Below are 23,634 nucleotides of genomic sequence, written 5' to 3' on the forward strand. Positions count from 1 at the left end.
TTATTTTGTTTCACATACATAAACATTTTGTCCTCATCTCTTCTTTTTAACTAATTTTCTTATGGGTGATAGTTATTTTAAGCACTAGCTTTCTCTTCCATTGGACTTTAAAGATGAAACAGACATCAGGTTGAACACATAGTAAGCATTTGGATGTTCAACCCATGCCCCACACTGCCAAATGACAGAGTTGAGAATGAGGAAAATCCAATAGATCTTCACTGAGGTCCTTTGATGTGTAAAATAAAGTAGTCTTGAACTGTTCACACATACTTCATTGGGAAGATGTGAAAAGGTTTTTCCTTATTCTTTCTAGTTCTGTAAAGTAATCCTTTGATAATTTAGTATCTCACTGAAAAAATAAATTAGTTATTAGCATTGCCATTTTTATTATCTTGGCCTATTGGTAAGAAATTAGTATTTCTGTAATCATTTAGGTCTTTGGGCTTTGTGAATACTATTTTGTAATTGTATTTATACAGTTCTTGGTTGTATCTTAGTGAACAGAATTCCAAGTATTTTACAGATATTGTAGTTATCTAAAAAAAATTCTCTTTCTCCTTTTTTTCTCTGGTTTTTATTGATACTGTATTGATTTATCTTCTTTACTGTAACTGTAACTGAAACAATAATGTTTCATTTAATTCTTCTTGATGCTCCAGGGTTCTTTAAACCATTTATAAAAAAAATTATGAAATTATGCATTTTTTCTTAATTTATCCTTATTCCTTCAGTTTCTTTTTTTTCTTTTACTGTTTTTTAGCAGCATTTCTAGTACCATGTCAAAAAGAAAGGATGAGAATGTATATCCTTGTTTCATCCTGATCTTATTAGAAAAGATTCTAGTTTATCCTTATGAAATAAAATGATGGCTCTTTGTTTTATTTGTATGCTATTTATCATCATAAGTATAATATTCCTATATTTATGAATAACTGAATGAAATACAAAGTTTGCCAAATGCCATACATTTTCTTTCTTGTACTAAGTAGAATAATCAGTGACTGACAGATGTAGGAGATCACTACTCTAGAATGGTCACTGAGAAGTAGGACTAGAACTAGTCTTTGACAGGCTATGGATAGGTAAAAATTAAGGGAAGAGTAGGACAGTCTTGGTGAATTAAGTGAAGATGCAAGATTAGATACAAGATTGGGAATATATGTGTCTTAAAGGAGTCAGCTGATGAGATTTTCTGGTATAGATGGTATGTAATAAAAACCATAAGGTAAAGTAGGCTGGGGAACATTGTGAAGAGCTTTGTATTTCAGGGTTATGAATTTGTACATTATTCAAATAGAAAGGAATAGGGGAGTCATTAAGTATTTTTGTGTTGAGCAAAAAATCACTCAGGAAGTTTATATGATCATAACTGCCCTTGGGAATTTTTTCCTGGAAATAGTAGCCAGGGAAACAGGTACCACAAAGCCTTATTTAGGCTTGCATGTTGCTTTTGACAATAGTGAACCAAAGTTTATGCCATAAGTCAGAATTTCTTTTTTGTTAAGTGGGTGTAGGTTAGTTCCTACAATTGTGAATCCACTCCTCATGAAATGATGGGAAGGCAATGTAGAGAGAGGTTGATTTTTCCTTAAAGAGGGCCAGTGAAAGGTTGTGATCAATTAAAACATTCATCATTTTATGCATTTAAAAATAAATGTAAATTTAAAATTCTTTGCATAGAAGATTTTGATGTAATTCTTATAAAGATCTAGGAGTTTTTGTATATTGCAAACTCAATATGAGTTATTTGTATGATATGGCAGGCAGAATAACTAATAGAGAAGTAAGAATATTTAAGGTCAAAGAGTTGCTCATCTGACAAATTGACCTGCTAGGCCATATCTAGGATTCTGTGTTTAACTATAGGTGACAAATTTTAGAAAGGAGAGTGTTCAGAGTAGGGAAACTGAGATGGTGAAGGGCTTCTAGCTTATTCCATTTGTCTATTGAAAGAACTGAGAATGATTAGACTAGAAGAGTGAGAGAGGTTTGGGAGGATATAATATTTGTATTTGAAGGGTTTGAAAGAAGAATTCTATGGAAGAATTGTTTCTTTTGGTCATTGAAATAGATGGAAGTTTTGAAGAGGCAAAGTTAGGCTTGATAAGTGATATAAAATGGTGCTAATGGTATCCTAGTGACTAAAAAAAAATGAGTTTTTCACTCTTTGGAACATTTTCCTTTGGAACATTTATCAACCACATTATATATCTACCCTTCATGAAAACAACAAACATTTATTCCTGGTGTCCCATAGCAGCTCATTGGCTGGATAACTATAGAATAGTTCTATGTAAGAATTTCAATTCTAAGATCTGAAATATCATTATATATTTACAATATGAAACTCAATCAAATGCTTATTTTTATAGATGACTGTTCCCAGAATTCTGGGGAAGCTTTCTTGGGAATATTTGGAGATACTTATTTAAATCTTATTTTCCCTTCAGGAAATATTGCATCACCATATTTGATTGCATCCAATTCCCACATGACTAGGAGCTTTACTCTCAGTGTTGAAGAAAAGCTGTTTCATCTTGGATAACAGTTCTCAGTGTGAAGTTAGGTTTTTTTTTTCCCTTTTGTCTTGTGTTTTTGCCTCAGAGTTATTTTTCTGCTTTTGGAGAGATTGTGATCACCATGTCAGAACTTATTTTAAGTAAGTCATTTTATTATGTGTTGTATTATTATTAAGTAAGTCATTTTATTATGTGCTTGTTTTAATGTTTCCTATAAGTCTTGGCTGTATTGGTTATTTTGGGAAAGCTTGCTTATTAGGGACATACAAAGAATGGCCTAGTTTTGTAGTTTAGAGTTTGGGGAAGTGAGTTATATAGAGGACTAAGAAAATCCATTTTCCAGACTTATGATAATGTCTCTCAGTCAGGACCTTCATTACCCCAATATATTTCAAGACTATTAATGGTTTAAAGTCCACTTCCTTTTCTTTATGCTCCATTTCTATTGAGCCATACTCTACTTTTCTCCAGGGTTATCTACACAAGTGCTCGGTAATTTTTTTTGTGGAATTGTTGGTTGGAAGAGAGCCATTCCTTCTCTGTAATGGGCAGTTTCTGAACCTACAGGTTCAGAATGATCATGGACAATCTCTGTGATACTTGGTGAATAAAGTATCTTTGCTGATTCTTCTAGTTTGTTAGGATGGCCATTCCTGAAATTAATTTGTGCATTTTGCATGTATTTGTTTAATTTTTTATTATGAACTTAATAAGCATGGATATATGTAACTGAATTCACATAATATACTTTGCTTTTACTTATATGTTACATTTAATATGATAATAATAAACTGCCATGTTTATCTTTGTTCCCTTCTAAACTTCTTTCTCCTTTCTTTTTTGTATTTAAAAAAATGTTTTGTTTCCTCTTTCCCATATTTTCTTTTTTATTTTACTCTTCCTCCACACAGTAAAATGCTACCTTGGAATCAATCTGTAGTTATAACAAAGCATATCAGCACATTGTCTATGTCTGATAGTGCACCTCTAGTTCACCACCTCTCTTCCAAGAGGTAGGAGCCATATTTCAACCTCAGTTTCCCTTAGGAAATCACACTGATTACAGTTCTGGAGTATTTTTTTTTTTATTATAGCTTTTTATTTACAAGATATATGCCTGAGTAATTTTTCAGCATTGACTTTTGTTCCAATTTTTCCCTTCCTTCCCCCACCCTCTCCCCCAGATGTCAGGTTGACCAATACATGTTAAATATGTTAAAGTATAAGTTAAATAGAATATATGTATACATGTCCATACAGTTATTTTGCTATACAAAAAGAATAGGACTTTGAAATAGCGTACAATTTAGCCTGTGAAGGAAATGAAAAATGCAGGTAGACAAAAATAGAGGGATTGGGAATTCTATGTAGTGGTTCATAATCATCTCCCAGTTTTCTTTCTCTGGGTATAGTTGGTTCAGTTCATTACTGCTCAATTGGAATTGATTTGGTTGATCTCATTGTTGAAGAAGACCACGTCCATCAGAATTGATCATCATATAATATCGTTGTTGAAGTATATAACAATCTCCTGGTCCTGCTCATTTCCCTCAGCATTAGTTCATGTAAGTCTCTCCAGGCCTTTCTGAAATCATCCTGCTGGTAATTTCTTACAGAACAATAATATCCCCTTCTTTGGGATATAAGCTCTGGAGTCTTTTAAAGTTGTTTTGCTTTAAAATCTTGTGGTCCTTATGAAAACTCTTTTCTTCTCTATACTTCACTTTGTATTTAATTTTTCCTGGGTTTCTCTGAATTTTAATTTTATTTTTATGTAGCAATTATATGCTTTAACATCTATATGTTATACTTTTATTAGCCATTCCCTATATCATGAGCACCCATTTTGTTTCAAGATTTTTGCTTTAATACAAAGTGGTACCATTGATAATTTTTGTATGTAGGTCACTTTGAATTCTTTGAGGTATATACCTCATAGGGGTTATTACTGGAAAAAAGATTTGTAACAGCTGTTTTTGAATAAAGTTTGAAATTGTTTTTTCAGAATGCTTAAACTAACTCATCAGTCAAGCTCACCACTAATGCATTAGTATGCCTCTTCTACCATGACACCTTTCAGCAATTGCTATTTTTCTCTTTTGTCATTTATAAGTCTTATGGGTATAAGGTAGAAAAACCTCTGAGGTGTTTTAATTTTTCTATTATTAATGATTTGGAGCAGTTTTTATATATTATTGTAGCTTGCATTTCTTTTTTTGAAAACTGCTTGGTCAAATTTTTGACCATTTATATTTATTTCTGTGTACATTTTATATTAAGCATCTAGGTGGCACAGTGGATGGAGAGCCAGGTCCCATGTCTGAAAGACATCTTCTTAGTTCAAATTTGGCTTCAGATTACTTACTACCTGTGTGATCCTGGGCATATCATTTACCCCTATTTGCCTCACTTTTTCCATCTGTAAATGAGCAAGAGAAGGAAATAGTGAACCCCCTGTATCTTCGTTAAGAAAACTTGAACAAGGTCAAAGAATAAGACATAACTGAAAATGGAATGGATAGCAACAACATATTTCCCACCCTCAGTAAGAGGAAGCCTTCTAAGGTTAGCAACTACTTTTTTTTTTCTTTTAAGTCTTTTTATCTATAGTGCCTCAAAACTTTATCAGTGCTTATGGAATTCAATTGTTCTGTGCCTCAGTTTCCTTATTAATAAAATAAGGATCATATATGTGCTACCTAACTTTACAGAGTTGTCAGACTTAGAGGGAAAATAAAATGTATCTGAAAGTTTTTTTTTTATGAATGTCAATTATTAGTTTTAATAGTCTTCATAGAGGAGGAATGTGAGATCCATTGCCTGCTCAATTGTTATAAATAATAATAATAATAATAATAATAATAATAATAATAATAGTATTTATGTAGTACTTTATATGTGTTAACTTATTTGATCCTCACAGAAACCTTCTGATGTTAGCACAATTATCATTTCCATTTTACAGATAAGAAAACTGAGGCACAAAGATTAAGTAATTTTCCCAGACTCATACAACTAATGCCTGAGGCAAGATTCAAACACAAGTCCTCCTTACTCTAAGACTATCTATCCCCTGTGCCATCTACCTGAGAGCACAAAATGTACTTATGTTTAGAACTAGAGATCATTTGGCATATATTTCAGCATATTTGGCATTGTATTGGACTGCCTGCCGGGTTGGGGAAGGGATGGGGGGGGAAGAAGGGGAAAATTTGAGGCAGGGGGTTATGCAGAGGTCAATGTTGGAAAAATTACTCATGCATATGCTTTGTGAATAAAAAGCTTTAATAAAAAAAAAGAAAGAAAACTAGACATCATTTTAGATCATTCTCCTAAAGTTAGGAAAGTCCGAAATAATTTTGATATTCCAAGGGAGACAAATGAAATTTGAAAAAGTTCACAATTAATAGTGTTGCAGTTTGTAACTCCAAATTATAAAGTAGTTTGAGCTTTCCTTTTTTATATACCAACCTTTTAAGATTGATTATCCAAGTATTATCTCCATTTTTTTAAAAGCTAAAGAAGTTGAGACAAAGAGAGGTTCAATGGCTTTTCCAAGGTACCATAGCCAGCATCAGAAAGATCACTGGATAATTAGAGGATACATGATAGAATACTGTAGGCTGTATATATTGTTTATTTAGCTAAGTGACTTTGGGCAAGTTCATTAACCTTTTTGCCTTAATGTCCTCCTTCATTAGTATCAAATTAGATATGCCTCTAATCCATCCACCTTCCAGTCCTAAATAAACTCTGTGATCACAAGGGTCAAAGGGAGATTTCTGTACATCTAGTGTTCTTTCACTTCCTCCACCACTTTTTCGTTCCTTTTCTCTTTTTCTTTCTTGTGACTGCCTAGCCTGTAGAACTGTCTCCTTCAATAACATGAGTACAGACAAGGAAAACAAAAACATTGGCCTTTATAAAATGCCTGCTTTATTCTCAACCTTCTCTTTGCTGATGAGTAGGCAGCCCTGCTTCATCAAATTCTCTGAAGCTATAATTGGTCATTCTGGAATTCTTTCCACTACACCAGCTCTCTAGGATCGTTCATTATTGTGTAGAATCAAATATATTGGGCTGCATTTCTAGATTGACAGGACTAGTGGTGGTTGCTAAGATCATTTAGGTGGTCTTTTCTAGCATGCCATGTGAGGAATGGGGGAGGAAGATAGTTTGTTGTCTCACTATTTTAAAATTGTAATTCATTTAAATTATAAATTAAAATTTAAATTGTAATTAAAAAATGTAATTCCTTCTGATTTCAAAGAAAAGGTAGGCACATTGCTACCTCCACATGGTGGATTTGTAAATTGGGCTAGTTATTGCAAATCTGAACACCCAGATGATTTTTCTTTTTGGATAGACATACAGTTCTGATTTTATGATAATTTAGGGTTGTCCTCATTGGTAACTTCAAACATTAGGCCCTACTAAGTGTTAATAGTAACTGAGATTTTGATGAATGAATGTCTGGGGTAGTTTAACCTGAATACCATAGCTGTCCTAGAGTCTGAATGATTCAGAATCTTTGGCAATCTGAATCAGGAGATGAGTACAAAGGTCTAAAGAAAAAGAAACTAGAGAGGACAACACAGACTTGAATAAGGGTATTTATTGCAGATCAATGAGAGTCATTCCTTGATTGGATTTGTCTTGCTTTCCTACTTGTTACAGGCCTTCCCAGATGAATATAGCAATGTCAGATGTTACTGCTTCCAAATTTAAAATCAGAGAGTCTTTATTTGGTCTAAATTGCTAGGTGGATTTCAGGCTTTTCATTTCTCCGTTCCAAATGTTAGCTACTTTGCATTCCTCAAATAGAGTACTTGAAGTAAAGAGCTCTTGCTTTTTCACAAGACATTTTCTGAGAAACTGAAATGTATTTTTTCTAAGCCTGCATGACTTAATTTACTCTGTAATGGTTACTGATTATAGAATGCAAATTTATGACTCAAGAACATTGGGATTCTAAAACTGGAGCCATGTAAAATTGTTATCTTTTTGTCAAAGTAAGCTTTGATAAATCGTACTTTCTTAAGTTGTGGGGAGACAATTAGAAATGATTGCAAAATCCTGATTTATTTCCCCTGGCTTCTTGTTACTTTAATAAAATAATCAAAGGCCTTATTTTTAAGAAAATAAAGAAATCTGAATTATAGTAAAATTAAATTTCTAAGAATAGAGGTTATCATCACTGAAAACTGCATAGGCATTAAGGCCATTGATTTCACCTTAATGACACATCCTCTCTCCTGTTCAGAAAGTCTGTTTACTCCCTCTTGGAAGCTTTTATCAGGAAAGAGATATTTTCCTTTTTAACCTTATCACATATTGTAGACACTTTTTACAGTCTTCTGAAGTGGATAAAGAATTATCATCCTGATTTTAAAGATATGGATATAACTGAGACCCAAAGCAAATAGTGAATTTCCCAAAATTACATATGGCTAGTCAGTAGGGAAGTAGGAAATTGTTAGAACACAGATATTCTCTGTCTAAATACACCAGTTCTGAAATAACAGGATCATCCTTATATTCTAATATATATTCTTTTAAACATTATCTTTCACTTGCAAATCTATCCATCTTCTTCAGCATCCAGCCAGTGATCCCTTAATTCCTTATAATAAAGACCTAACAGAAAAGAAGAAACAAAGAGGGGGGAGTAAAGATAGCACCATCATGATAATGCACCAGCTGAATCTCAATAATGTACGTGAATTGTTCCATACACAGTCTCCATCTCTTTGTAGAGGAAATGAAATGAGGAAAATGTGCTTTTAAAAAAAATCTCTTTGAGGCCAAATTTGGTCATTGTAAATAGACATTATTTAAAAGATTTTTCTATTGTTTTAATTTACATTGTTTAGTCATTTTTGCATTACTTTCTTTGTTCTATTTATTTTGCATTATTTCATATGTCTCTCTATGCTCTTATTCTTTGTTTCTTATAGCAAAATATTACATACATTTCTATATTTCAGTTTCCCAATAAAACTGGCATCACTGTATTTATAGTTATTTGCCACTTGAAAAAGCGCTGTTGTAAATGTGTATATATATATATTGGACTTTTCTTTCTGTTGTTAAAGTTCTTGGAGCATATTCCTAGCAGTGGATTTTTCAGGATCAAAGGCTCTTTTAGTCAATTTTTGGGAATAGTTTCAAATTGTCTTAAAAATAGATGATTTCACAGCTCTATCAAAAATGTATTATTTTTGCCCATCTTTAATTAAGCCCTATGATACTTGTTTTTTGCCTATTTTTTTCATCTTATTTACTGTGTGTCATTCAATTTACTGTGTGTCAAATGACATCTTGGAATTGTTTTTGTTTGCACTTATCTTATTAGTGACTTAGAACATTGTTCATATGGTTATTTTTTGAGAACTGTTTGTTCATTGCCTATTTATTCTGTGGTAGGCATGATGCTGACATTTTGGAATACAAGTTATAGAAATGAGATAGTCCTTGCCATCAAAAAATTTAGTTTCTTTTTTTTATAGCTTTTCATTTTTCCAATTACATAAAAAAAGATAGTTTTCAGTATTCATCTTTGCAAAACCTTGTGTTCCATATTTTTTATGCTGCCTTCTCCCTACGTCTTCTCCATAGACAGCAAGCATCCAATATAGGTTAAACACGTGAAATTCTTTTAAAGATGTACTATGCAAGAAAAACCAGATCAAAAGGTGAAAGAAAAGAATAAAAAAAAAACAACAACTGAGCAAACAAACAACAAAAACGTTAAAAATACTATTCTTTGATAGTCTCTATAGTTCTCTTTCTGGATACAGATGTCTCTCTCCATCACAAGTTTTTTGGAATTGTCTTAATCACCTCATTGTTGAAAAGAGCTATATCCATTCAAATTGATCGTTATATGATCTTCATGTTGCTGTGTATAATAATTCTCTTGGTTCTCCTCACTTTACTTAGCATCAGTTTATATAAGTCTCTTTAAGTCTTTTGAAATCATCCTGCTTGTAATTTCATATAGAACAATAATATTCCATAGCATCCATATAATATAACTTATTCAGTCATATCCTAATTGATGGGTATCCACACACTTTCCAGTTCCTTACCACTACAAAAAGGGCTGTTACAAACATTGTTGCACATTTGTGTCCTTTTTTTCTTTTTTAAGATCTCTTTGGGATATAGGCCCAGTAGAGATTTTGCTAGATTAAAGGATATGCACATTTGATAATACTTTGGTCATAGTTCCAGTATGGTTGGGTCTATGCAGAACTCCTCCAACAATGCATTAATAAAGAACTTTCTAATGAGGGAGATAGTACTTAGAAGAAAGTAGAATGATTTGGTCTGAAAAGTGGGCAATAAAGCCATCCATTGTCACACTCTTTCCAGAGGGCAAGAGTATTGATTATATGATATCAGTTCTCAATGTAAAAAGTCAGGGTGAAGATGATTCCTTTGACTCATCACAGTTCCTTGATGTGCAAAATTTTTCTGGTGAAAATAGTTTCTGGTGGTCATTTGAAGGGTTACTAATGATAGCAGAGTGGAAAAAAATTGAAAAAAACAGTTCCAGTTCTAGTGGAAAGAGAATTAAAGGTTGAAAAATCTTTGAAATCAGCTAGATTAATTAAACTTAAAAAAATTTTTTTTCTAGTAGCTACAAATTCCACTCTTGATTTCTAGTCTGTAAAATAAAGAGGTTAATTGAAATGTCCTCTCTGTACTTTCAACTTTAGATCTGTGAGCCTGTATGTCACTTCTCATCCATTTTGGGGATTATTTTCTACCATGATATGATGGACACCCATCCAGGCAGCTTATTTTCTCTTCTTGTAAATAAAGCCTATTAACAGCTGGCACTTAAGATGGTGGATACAAAACTTCTAGCCTTAGTCTTTATCACAGAATCATCCTTTTCCCATTTTCTCCTAAAGTCTTTGAGAAGGAGGGAGCATGGAATAAGGAAAAGAAATTGACTTTGGGACAAAAGGAAACTATATTCAACTCACTGCTTCTGATACACAAATCTTATTGACATAAGTGACATAAATGACAAATCATTTCACCTAAATTTTTGTTGATTTGTAAAATAGTTTTCATAGTGCCTTCACTGGCTATACCATTGCAATCCCTGAATGCTAGCGTTCTTCAGATTTCCATCCTTGTTTGTTGTGGTTGTTTTCTTCTTCTTTATTATTCCTTGTAATTTCCAAATGTTCATTTGGACTATTAGTACCCTACCTGTGATAGAGGCTTCTGAGCCTATATTGGTTTGATTAGCCAGAGTCAGACATGATGTACTTTGGATAGTGATATCATTTTGCTCCTCATTGAGCATGAATGACAACTAGACTCATTCACTCACATAGTTTCAGCCTTGGGACTAAGCATACAAGGATACACATTCCCATTATACTGGAATGGCTTTTAAATATTTATTGAGATGAAATAAATATTGGCCAAATCTGTATTTGTGGCCTTAAGTTGTCTTGTAAGTTTTATGCCTTCAGCTCAGAGCAGTTTCTAGATCATAGTCTCTTCAAACCCCAATAGTAGCTGAAATTCCTTAATAGAAAAGTTTATGATCTGATCTCTTTCCCCAAACTTGCTTCCACTTTTCTATGAATGAGTGTGATACTCTCAAAGTCTTGATTTCATCTATGATTATTACCTCTCTTTTTTTTCCTAGTTATACATGTACTCTCTTTTTTTAATGTCTTTCTTTATGAATCATGAATCATGTTGAGAGAGAAGAATCAGAGCAAAAGGGAAAAAAAAGAAAAAGAAAAAAAATAAGTGAACATAGCATGTGTTGATTTATATTCACTCTCCCTAGTTCTCTCACTAGATGCAGATTGTGTTTTCCATCATCCAGAGTTTATTGGGATTTTCTTGCATCACTGAACTGCTGAGAAGAACCAAGTATTTCATAGTCGATTATTCCACAATTTTGCTGTTACTATGTACAATGCATTCTTGGTTCTGCTTGTGTCATTCATCATTACTTCCTGTAAATCTTTCCAGGCCTTTCTAAAATTAGCTTTTTCATCATGTTTTTACAGAACAGTAATTCCATTATATACTTACAGCATAACATAATTTAGCCATTCCCCAGTTGATGAGCATCTTAAGTAGTGTCTTTCAACCATATTATCTCTTGCCTCTTCTACTCCTTCTCTATATTCTCATAGGCATCTATTTACCTAGTAAAGACTTTTATTTCTGCACATGTAGAATGCTTCAAAAGGGTTTGAATAGTTATTCCTACCTCCAGTTGTCTTCCATGAAGCCTGCCCTTCATAGAAATCATAGAATTTTTGTTGTTGTTGTACATATCAGTTTATTTCTCAAAAAACTTTTGTGGTTCCCTATTGCTTTTAGAATGAAATTCTTTTTTATCATCACATTCAAAATTCCCCACAACCTAACATTATTACGCTATCTTTTCAGCCTTATGATGCAGCTAGTTTGGACTGCTCACATAGATATCTATTTCATATAACATAATACAGTACACATTTATTAATCAAACACTAATGTACTAAGCACTAGGGATATATATATATATATATATATATATATATATATATATATATATGAAGCAATCCTTCACTCAAGTAATTTATAATCTGATAGAGAAGACAATACAAAAAAGAAATGAAAAGTGTGGAGAGATGTCAAGGAACAGAATTATCATGATGTAGTCAAAACTAAACTATAAATGAAGAAATGGATGGGATTCTGAGCCCTCTGCAAAAGGAAGCTTTGGGAGTTGTTGTTTTTTTTAATTAAAAATTGTTTTTATTTATTTTTTCTTTGCCTGCCAGTAAGAGGGTGAGAAGTGAATAAGTTTACTGAAGAGGCTTAAGTACAAAAGCTGAAGTGCCTCTGATGAACTTTCTTACTTCTGTGTGTTTCTAATGTTTGAATTCCTTATTCTTCCATCCCCATATGCTGAAATCCTGTCCATATGAAGGCTCATAAAAAGTCTTCCCTAATATTCCCAAACATGACAGTAAACAAAAATCCTTTTCTTCTCCATCATCATTTACATAGTATGTAATTTACTTCCTTCTTATATACAACTTCTTTTTATTATAATTATTTTGATGTATGTGTAGGTGTTCTTTGAATATGTTATCTTAAATTCCATGAGAGTATTGACTATTTTATCTTCCCCCAGGGTCTAGCATGTTAGCTGGGAAATAGTAGTTATTCCATAAATGTTTGCCAAATGTATGGTATAGATTGCTAGATAAGGAATTTGATCTCCTGAGTTCAATTTCTTGCTCTACTGCTTTAATCAATCAATCAACCGATTAATAAATGTTTATTAAGTGCCTCCTTCAGTCACTGTACCAAGCAAGGGAAGGCAAAGGGCAGTTCCCGCCCTCAAAGAACTCAGTTTAATGGGAGACACATTATGCAACACATCTATTACATATGTGTATGTGTGTGTATACACATATATGTATCTGTGTGTATATATACATACAAAAAGTGCTCTCATATATGTATGTATATATATGTGTGTGTATGTGTGTGTGTGTGTGTGTGTATATATATATATATATATATATATATATATATATATATATATATATATATATATATATATGATAAAAGGTAATAATTAACAGAGGGAAAGTACTAGAATTAAGAGGTGTTCAGAAAAGCTTTCTGTAAAAATGAGATTTTAGTTGAGACTTAATTGGATAAGATTAAAGGAGTACAGACAAATCAGTAGGTGAAGCAGAGGTGTATAATGGCCTCTTTGGTTAGGTTTTCTTAGGATCTCTGGGAACAGCCTTCATTTCAGTTCAGTAATCACCACAAGTGCAGCCAGGTGTTAAAGTCCAAATCCTTTATTGTCTGCTTCAGAGTCCTATTTCCTTCATTTGGGGCTCAGGTAGTTTTATTAGAGGCCTATCTCTCTCCTTTAGTTCCAAGAGCTTGAGATCCCGTCTGCCTTCTCTGGCTTCTGAATCTCCTAGGATCAATCCTGGCTGAGGCTCCTAGCTTATATGCTCTACACTAAGTACACACCAATCATTATATCACTAGGAAATCATTATTTGTTGTATGATTAAATCAATGCTAAACTAGATTTAATCATTGTCTCCTCAAATTCCACTTAGTACCTTGTTTCAAGTTCTGTCCATAACAGAGGTAGGGAAAAATTCCAGCTATGAAATAGCCAGAGAAAATGCACCTGTGAGCTTGTGGTAGTGGAGAGATACTTAGAGCAAATTTAAGAAGGGAAAACATTCTATCCTTTAGGGACAACCTTATGGACAAAGACTAGGAGGCTGGAGAGCCCAAGCTATTTTTGAGAAAACGACCAGTAGACTGATTTAATTTGATGCAGTGCACCAGTGTGAGAGTGATGCATAATGATCCTTGAAAGATTTGTTAGACATATTTGTAAAAGGTTTAAAATGCAAAAGAGTGGAGTTTGCATTTTATCTTGTGGCAATGGTAAACTCATTGTAGTAAAGAGCTTCTGGAGACACAATTAGCTGTTGTGCATTAGGAAAATCAGCTTGACAACAATTTAGAGAATGGTTTGGAGCAGGGAGAAACTGAATGCAGGGAGGTCAAGGAGGCGGCTTTTGCAATGCTGTGGCGGAGTGGTGATGTAGACTTAAACTGGAGCCCTTTGAGTAGAGAAGAGACAGATTTGAGAATTGTTGTAGAGGTAGATTTAAGAGGAACTAGCCTATGATTGGTTAATGGGGTGGAGGGTGGGGGATGAGGTAGAGTAGAGGATGCTTCTAAGTCAGTGAGCCTGGACCACTGGAAGGGTGGTGGTACTTTGGATAGGAAAAGGAAAGTTGGAAAGAAAGAGAGTGAATGTGTTCTGTTTTGGATTTCTTGAATTAGATAGAAAATGACAGCTAGTTAGGAAGATTTTAGAATAATCTGCACATAGAGAGTTGTAAGAACTGAGACTAAACAGAGAAGAAGAGTGTGTTGAGAAAAGAGGACACAAGATAGAAACCTAGGGTATATGCCATCTATATAGGGACAGAGAGGATGACTGAGCAATGAAAACAAAAGAGGTTTAGTCTGGAGAAGAAGAAGAAACAAACGATTGTTCTCCCATCTTGTGATTAATTTCTCTATTTGTAAGATTTCTTTTTCTTCTAGATGAGTATCACAATAGCAGAATGAACACTTAAATACTTGCAGCATTTTAGCTTTCATTTTGGGGAGGACCATATAATGGGATACATTTTTTGCTGAGAATCAATAGTAAGAAAAATAGCTTTTGTTAATATAATGCTTTTATACCTTTTAATTAATTTTCCTTTTAATAACTCTATAATAATTGCAGGTGTTGTTCTTAAAGATACTGAGGCTTAGAAATGTTTTAGTAACTTACTTGAAAGCTTCTTAAATTTTTTCCATACATGAATCTTTTTGCCTTAAAATTTTTATATGACCATAAATATATTATATATAAAATAGGTATACAGATTTAACTTTGCTGATAATAATTCATAATTTCATGTTCTTTACATTCTGTTATTAGACTCCCATATGGGTTCCCAATCCAAAGTTTAAGAAGCTAGAACTTATTTAAGACATAGTTAGGAAATGGTAGAACCAGGATAGGTGAAATTGCAGGCTTTAGAGATAGAAGGAGGGAGCTTTAGTGATCTTTTGCTTCAATCCCTTTCATTTAAGTAAAAGGCAATTTAAGACCAAGAGAGAAGTGATTTATATCCAATTATACTGATTTACATCCATTTTTACTATGTAGGGCAGAACTATCATTCTACTACTCAGTTGTCCTGTGACAGCAAGTAAGTACTCTTTTCATTATATCCTATTGCCTGTTTTCTTGAAATAGCTCTTACAAATATTATTATTCTGATTTTTCAAGTGAGAAAGCCAAAGCCCAGAGGATTTAAGTGGTTTACCCCAAATCTGGACTGATAATTAGGATTAGAAGGCTTCCTGACCCTTTCCACCCCTTATATTGTTTACCCTATTGTATGTATCAATGCCAGAGACTGATAAGAAAGCTCTTAGACCAAAAAGCTTTTCTTTCCAATCTTGGTTGTCCTGGCAACAGAGCTGTAATGTTCTTCCCAGTAGCTGTGGTGAGGAAAATGTTTGTTATTATTGCCACCCAGGGCTAAGGTATTGAAAAATGAACTCCTCAACCTCTTTGGATATCCCCCAGAATGTTGTGGAGGGAGTAAGATGAAAGCAGATGATGTCCTAAAACTCAGTCTCTCTCTAAATCACAGAATTGTTTTTTATTAAAACAGATTCTGATAAAAATTGGTTCTTTTGTAGAATTAGCATTCTCTCTGCTCTTCAGATTTTCAGAATTATTGTGATTCACCTGGTGTCAAAGAATTTGAATCTTGGAGAGTCCAGTATCCTTGTATAAATAAGGAATTGAGAGAAGTGAAGGATCTCAGATCATATGGCTACGAAATATCAGAACCACTCTTTGAATCCAGATCTTTTGTTTCTTCTTCATCTAGATAACACTATCTCTCTGGGTGAGAAATAATTTATACACACAAATAATGCAACATAACTGAATAAATATATGAGAGAGAATAATGCAGAAAAATGGGCTTTCTTTCATTAAACTTAATGTCAGAGAGGGAATGAAGGAAATATTTCTGAGCTGGACTTTTCTTGTGTATGAGAGAATTTGTCAGAATCAGGTGCATGAGTACAAATGGAGGGGGAGTGAATAGCTTTGTGTTTTATTTTTTATTTGATTCCTAGAGAATAGCTACAAAAACATTGGTAAACCTTGTGAGAGGAATATAATGTTGAAACTAAATTGTAACTTTCAACTCACAAGCACTTCAAGGTTAGCATGCAGGGGCAGGTTGGCCAAAAGAGTTTCAAGTCTTGGGGGGAAAAAAGACTTGATTGTCAATTGGTATTTTGCCAGTAGGAAGGAAAGGGAATTAGGATTTATATAGCATCTTCTATTTTGTGACACACTCTGTGCTAAGCACTTTACAAATGTTTTATCTTTGATTCTTACAACAAACCTGGGAAGTAGATCCTATTTTATTCCCATTTAACAACTGAGTAAAGAGAGGCAAAGTTAAGTGACTTACCCAGCCTCATAAAATTACTAAATATCTGAGGCTGGATTTTCATTTAGTTCTTCCTGATCCCAGGCCCAGTTATCTCTAACTGTTGTTACACCTACCTGATGATGGTGGGGGCTGGGCTTGGATATTAAAAGGGTGCCTTTGACCAGGATTTGTGAATCAAGGTCAGTCATGGGTTGGGCAATTAGAAAGGAATCTTAAAGGGACCCCAACCCTCATCATACCTACCTTTGGATGAAGATGAGCCTGGAGACAATGCCTTATTGAAGAGGGCGAATGAAAAGGATAGTAAACTCTGGGCAGAGATGGGTCAGTGGTTCTTTTCTGACTATCTGGCTATCTGTCTCTCTCTCTCTCTCTCTCCTCTTCCTCCAAAATGCCAAGGCTAGATTCATAGCAAATGAATTTGCCTACTCAATTGCTGTGTTAAAACAAAATCTTTATTGATTAGAAAAGGGATAGGCGGGCAATTGGCCTCCAGGGAGAAAAGCCAAATTGCCAGGAAAGGGATGCAAAGGAGAGTCGGTGGGCAAAGGTTTCCAGGTAGAAAGCCTAGTGCAAAGAATAGAATTTTGGAGGTTCATTTTATACACAAACAGGATCATAAAGCAGAGTTATATTTGCAAAGGACTTTTCTGTTTCCTTCAGATATAGAGAAGTTTGTATATCAAAGAAGGTCCTTAGAGGGTTGTAAATCCTTTGAAGTTTATATAAGAAAGGGATTTCTCTTGAGGATGTACGATTCTGTTAATCATTTGCATGTTGGGCTATCCACTTTGACCTCTTCATTATGGGATCTGGAGATATCCAGTGTAGAGAAGAGGAGACTTAAGGGGGATGAGATAGCTTTCTTCTGGAATTTGAAGACCTTATTGTGTGGAAAAGAAATTGGTCCCCAGAAGGCAGAGCTAGGAACTAGAATAGAAATTATAGAGAGGTACATTTTCCTGAAAAACTTACTAATATTAAAGAACAATTTCCTGACAATAAGAGTCCCAGAGTAAAATGAGGTACCACAAAAGCAGTTGTTAATTTGTCTTTGGCAGTTTTGGAACAGAGGCTGGATGGCAACTTGTTAAAAAATATAACTATGACCCTTGAAGTCCCTTCTAACTTTGAGATTCTCTTACCCTCTTTCAAGCTTCATCATATCAGCATCACAATTAGATTTTGGAATTTCATTGAATTCCATCTTCATCTAATTGTTTTTAAGAAGAGAGAGAGGGGTGAGGAGTGAAGGGAGGGAGGGGAGAGAACTGGGTGGGGGGAGAGAGAGACAGAGAAGAAGTGAGACTTATACTTGAAATCTTTTCTATTGCTAAAAATCTTGTATATCACTTCCTTCCTCTCAGTGGCCAACAGCAGGAAGTACCACATATTTCCTTCTTAGTTTCCAACTATTCAGTTTTTTTCTTAATCCTCCCTAAAATAAAAACATTATTCAGGAAAATGCCAAAAACTTGTAATGAGTTATAATAAGAAATATATACCTTTTCTTTTTTATTATTATTAATTTTATAATTATAATTTTTTTTGACAGTACATATGCATGGGTAATTTTTTTTTACAACATTATCCCTTGTACTCACTTCTTTTCTGAATTTTCCCCTCCCTCCCTCCCTCTACCCCCTCCCCTAGATGACAGGCAATCCCATACATGTTAAATGTGTTACAGTATATCCTAGATACGATAGAAATATATACCTTTTCCAAAGAAGTCTTATCTTTTAACAGGGACTATAGTTTCAAGCCAAATGAGTACCTTATACATTTTCTAAAATCAGAAAATGAAAGTCCACAGGCATTGCAAACTATATTAGGTCCCTTCTATAGCTGGTGGTAGATATGTGGAAAAGTAATTATTTGGTATAAATACTTGGCCTACACCTCCCTCAGATCCTGGCTTTTAGCTTCTTTATCCCTGTAACATTCCAGTTCTGATGACTGAAATTTATTCATCAACTTTCAGCATGGAATCCACATAAATGTGGCAAGAACCTTCATCAAAGTATACTTAAAAAGGAGTGAATAGATGAGGTAGTGTTCTTGAGTTTATCAGTGTCTTCCCAGAGTTCTTAAAGCCATACTATATGTGTGATTACCTAATCTAATCCTGTTAGTAGGACCAATCCTGTTATGAAAGCATGGATTATTAGAGGCAAGAGGTAAAATAAAGATCATCTATTATATATCAACCAACAACTGTCTATTAAAAGCCTGCTATATGACTGGCACAGTGCTAAGTGTTAGGAATAAAAAGATAAAAAAATTAAACAATCCCTATCCTCAAGGAATTTACATTCTATTGAAGATGACAATGTGTGCAGATATAAGTATATGTATAATAATCTGCAGAGTAGATAGATGATAATTTGGGAGAGAAAGGGGAAATGGGGCATCAGGAAAGTCCTCTTAGGAAGTAATATTTTGTATGTATTTAGTCTTAATCAATTTTTTTAATGAAAGAAGAAAAGAAAGCTGAGAAAAGGGAAGGGGCTTGCTCAAGGCTACACTGCAGGAATATGGCAGAGGCAAGATTATCTTCATTTTTTCTGTAATCTGATTGTTGAATATTCTGAATGATACAATCTAAATTTTCCATGAACTTTAGGGTATTTTAGTTGAGTAATGTATCAGTCCAGGAAGGCTTGATGACTGGATCTTCATCTCTGTGCTAGAAGGACATCATATTCAGTCATTCAATCATCAAGCATCTTGCTGTGCATTAGATGTTGTGCAAATGTAGATTCAGTTACGGTCTCTGTCTTCAGTGAGCTGTCGGTGAGAAAGAATCAATGCTGAAACAGTTACTTTAATACTTTGATGAATATGTGATCTTAATGATGTCATCAAGTCTTCATGGTTTTCACCATGAGTTTTCATTCTGTGAAACTTTTTCTCATGTCAACTCAAATATCCTTCATGTATAGTTCCCTTAACAGTCATGGGTATTTATTGTTGTTTAGTTGTTTCAGCCATGTCTGACTCATTGTGACATTAGTGGAGTTTTCTTGGCAAAAATACTGGAATGTTTTGAATCAACATGCAGAAAAAAATGCATTATTAATGTGACAGTCTTTCTTCAATAAGCTGTCTATAAATTTAGGCCTACTGTCTAATGAGAGTTCCACTGATCTATATTGTTTGTTATACTGTTATTTTGTTCTCACCAGGCCTAGTGCCTTCTGATTCTTTTCTTGAAGAAAGTATTGATGAAGTATTAGTTTTGTGGCTTCTGTATAAGCTATGAGTCTTTGGCTTCTTTCATTCCTTCTTCCAGATCCACATTTTCTCAAACATTTTTTCTTTTGTTTTTTCTTTCTTTGCTTCTTTTCACATTTTCTTTGAACTCAGCAGTTATTATAGATATTTGAACTTCACTTAAAGAATTTTTCATTAGGTGCTTTGTAGAATTTTATAGAATCATAAACTAAGAGCTGGAAGGGAGAAATCTCAGATCTTTTGGTTCAATTCTCACATTTTACAGATCAAGGAAACTGGGGTCCAGAGGTATTGTATAACTCCTTCACATTTCTAGTAAGTACAAAAGCCAGAATTTGACATTCTCCTCTGACTTCAAGCCCCAGTGCTCTTCAGAGCTTAGAGACAGAAAAAAATTTTCTTCTTCAGCAACTGGTGATGGTGCATAAGTTCTGATTATTGTCATGGTGAGTGGTCTTTATAAAGAGACTTAATCATGGATACTACAATACCAGAGAACCAAATTATCCCATGAAATTGTTTCTTGTAGTCTTGGAACTTATTGTTAAACTGTCTTTGCCAATCTCTTCATCTCTTCTCCAAGAGAACTTATCCTTCCACATAGTTTCAAATTCATTTTATCTTCTAGTTTTAATGTATGGTAAAATATCAAGACATTTCTTCAAAGTAAAATTTTTGCTTATTGTCATTGGACAAGGATCTCACACAGTACCTATAGTTGGTAACTAGAGAAGGCTTATAGATGATCTTAAACAGTATAATTCTTGGCATTCTTTGCTCCCCTGTCTCTTACCTTGCTAGTGTCATTACAGAAATAGAAAGGAGTATTATAGGACTATGGACCATTTTGCATTATCATTTGTTTTGTTTTATGGGTTGCCATGACCAAATAATTCATCAACCTTTCCATCCTTAGTTAGGTTGGTATGAGGAAAGCAAATTCAAAACCTTTCCTGCTTCCTAAACCCTGCCAGAAATTTTGGATGTCTACCTATCATGATGAGCCATGAATTTTCACTATATATTTTGTTTAAAAGGCTTATTTAGGAAACAGAATTTCACCACCATGAAGAGGAAGTTTAATGATTTGGGTCACCAGAAATATATTGATCTCTTAAAAAAAAATCTAAGGGAGGGAGGGTTTGTGGTAGTGAGCTAAAGATAGGAAAAGAAGGAGGAAGGGGGAAAGGGAACTCTCACTATAACAGGTAAAAGAACAAAAACCAGTGATTGCTCAGGTGAGGGGATGGAGAGAGGTGGAGAATTGGAAAGAAATGGAAAGGAGCTATTAATAGAATAGCATGGTTGAGGAGTGAGATAGAATTCTAGTCTTGGAGTCTATTGAAATAAGGTTTCAAATCCCTGCTGCTGCTACTTATAAATGCCAGTTTCCTCATTTGTGCAATGACACCAAAATTATTTCTAGTACTTACTTTACAGATTTGGTGTGATGCTCTTTGCAAAAACTATTATTTTTTCATCTGCTTGAACTCAGATTTGAAATCTAATACCTGAGATTGGAGACAGTAGACAAAGTGCCTGAAGAGGTCTAGGGTTTCTATACATCACATTTCGGCTTAGGAAGTCTGTACCCTGGCCAGATGTGCTCAGTTGCCCCCTTTGATCATTTCTACAGTATCCTTTTAAGGTCTTGATGTAAGGTGGTCCTTCCGCTTTACTCCCAAAAAACTAAACCAAAAAAAACTACTTTTACTTCCTAGAGAAGTATTCTTATACTTGAGTTGGTAAAGTACTAGGACCTTATGGTTTGTGTCACTTTGGATGAAGATGACTCAAAGCCCTTCAGGCTTTAAGCCTGTGATCCTGTGATGAGTCCTGTGCATCATAACTTTAAGTCACTCCCCTGGAAATGCTTTGTCTTTTTGAAGCTTCATTGAATGTATTAATGAATAGAAGTGGGCAGATAATGGTACAGAACATGTTTGAGAACAAGGATGTTTTTTTAGAAATGATTTAACAATACTTTGGCTAAGGTAGCCATCACTCGTACTATCAGTATTTTCCACTTAGTTAAAATATTCCTTATTACTTCTAGAAAACTCCATGCTCATTGGTTTCCATGCAGTCTGTCCTATCTTCTTCCCTTCCCCATTTCATGACAATTCCATTTCTTTCCATTATTGCTCTTTCAAGACTACTCTCATATTCTTCCTTCTCTCAGCCCTAATGTATTCCCTCTGCAGAGCTGCCTTGCCACTTAAGCTAGTATTACATGATTTAGCCCTTAAGTGAGTCAGTTCTCTGTCCAAGTGATACTATAAGCCCTGTGTAAAGAATTCTGTCCTGTGTCTTGTTCTTCGAGACCTAGCACTTTACCTGTGAAGAGAGAAAAAATGCGGTACATTAGAAAGAATGGAATGAAACCGAGTTCAGCTGCCTTAATCACTACTCTGGACCTCCGTTTCCTTTAACAGAAAAATAAGGCTGCTGTTCTGCAGAGGTGTAAATGGCCTCTTGAGTCTCTTCTAGTTCTATATCCATGGTCCTAAGATCCTAATAACAGCATTTTGCATTTAACATGAGCTCAAAGATTCATGGATTGAAAGAATGAATGATATTTTTTTTGTTTGGTTTTTACTCTTCAGTTTCAAGTGCAGTCTTGGGCAAAGGAATAAATTAAATATTTATTTGGGCATCAACAAATATGCACAGACGATAATTTAATTATAAATATAACTTTTGATGTGTCTAACAGATTTAAGTTGTTGTTACTCACATTGAATTATAATTGCCCGTATTATAAGTTTTCAAGTATGGCACTCTGATTAACTATACAAGTGAATCTCGCTTTATGCAATAGATACAACTCTGAAACATTGTACCTAAATAGAATTGGCTTGGTGGACAGTGCTGGACTTGGAGTCAGGAAGGCCTGGGTTCGAACCTTGCCTCTGACACTTCCTAGCTGTGTGACCATGGGTAAGTCACTTAATCTCTCTTGAATCTCAGTAAACTCATCTATAATATGGGTATGATAATACCTGTAGTACTTGCCTCCCAGGGTTGTTGTGAGGTTCAAATGAGATAATAATGTATGTGGTTTACTCTACAGACTTTAAAGCACTATATACATAGATATAAGCTGTTATTGTTATTATTGTCATCTTATTCTTCTCTTATTATCAGTCTTGTTCTCATCTTTTTTCTGTGGAAGTCAGATAGAAATAGTCCTGGGACAAGCTATTATCATGCTATTATTCTTTTATATTTAATATTCTGCAAACTATTGCAAAGGCATAAAAATAACTGCTTTTTGATAACTGAATGAAAAAATATTGAGCTGTTAAGTCCATCTTCTGTAGGCTTGTTAAAAGTGTCTTGGGGACAATTCTAGTAGTAACCAGGATTATGGGGATGATGATGAAGATGATGATGATGATGATGGCATTGATGATGATAATTGTTATTATTAACAATTTCAGTGTGCTATGGAAATACTTGTGTGATTCTTTGAAATTTCTGCCTCCTTTCCTGTCATTTTTCTGCTACCCCTGCAGAAACAGATGGCTGCTGCCTGAATGTCTGAAATACTAAAAGCCATTTTGTATTTTCTTCTTCTGTTTCTTATATTGCCATAGTAAAAGAATTCATCCCCTAGTGGCCAGCCAACTGGTGATGAGCCTCTTTGATTCTTAGCCTACTTTCCTAACTCTGCTATTGCCTCTGCTAAGAGCAGGTGGTTACTTGGTACCAAAGTCCATTTTGTATTTCTTCATTGGTTTCTTGCATTTCCATGGCTAGAGAATTCATCATCTAGTGGCCAGCCAACTGGTGATGAGCCTTTT

General features: G+C 34.3%; 1 protein-coding gene across 13 annotated transcripts in view; it reads left to right on the forward strand.

Moving 5' to 3' along the window:
• Nucleotides 1-23,634, forward strand: part of RNF144A (ring finger protein 144A) — a 161,362-nt gene that overhangs the window by 70,490 nt on the left and 67,238 nt on the right. For 7 of the 13 annotated variants that reach the window (XM_074288085.1, XM_074288083.1, XM_074288078.1 and 4 more), the window contains one exon: nucleotides 22,650-22,768. The exons of 2 other annotated variants lie outside the window; for them this stretch is intronic. In XM_074288085.1, the coding sequence (XP_074144186.1) occupies nucleotides 22,765-22,768 (4 nt within the window). In that variant the 5' untranslated portion in view covers nucleotides 22,650-22,764. Of the gene's footprint in view, nucleotides 1-2,453; nucleotides 2,663-15,276; nucleotides 22,769-23,634 lie in introns of all 13 variants that reach the window. 4 more of the 13 variants (XM_074288079.1, XM_074288080.1, XM_074288081.1 and 1 more) reach the window with 2 other exon arrangements.

The sequence above is a fragment of the Sminthopsis crassicaudata genome, chromosome 2, assembly GCF_048593235.1.
Source record: "Sminthopsis crassicaudata isolate SCR6 chromosome 2, ASM4859323v1, whole genome shotgun sequence".
NCBI classification, from domain to species: domain Eukaryota; kingdom Metazoa; phylum Chordata; class Mammalia; order Dasyuromorphia; family Dasyuridae; genus Sminthopsis; species Sminthopsis crassicaudata.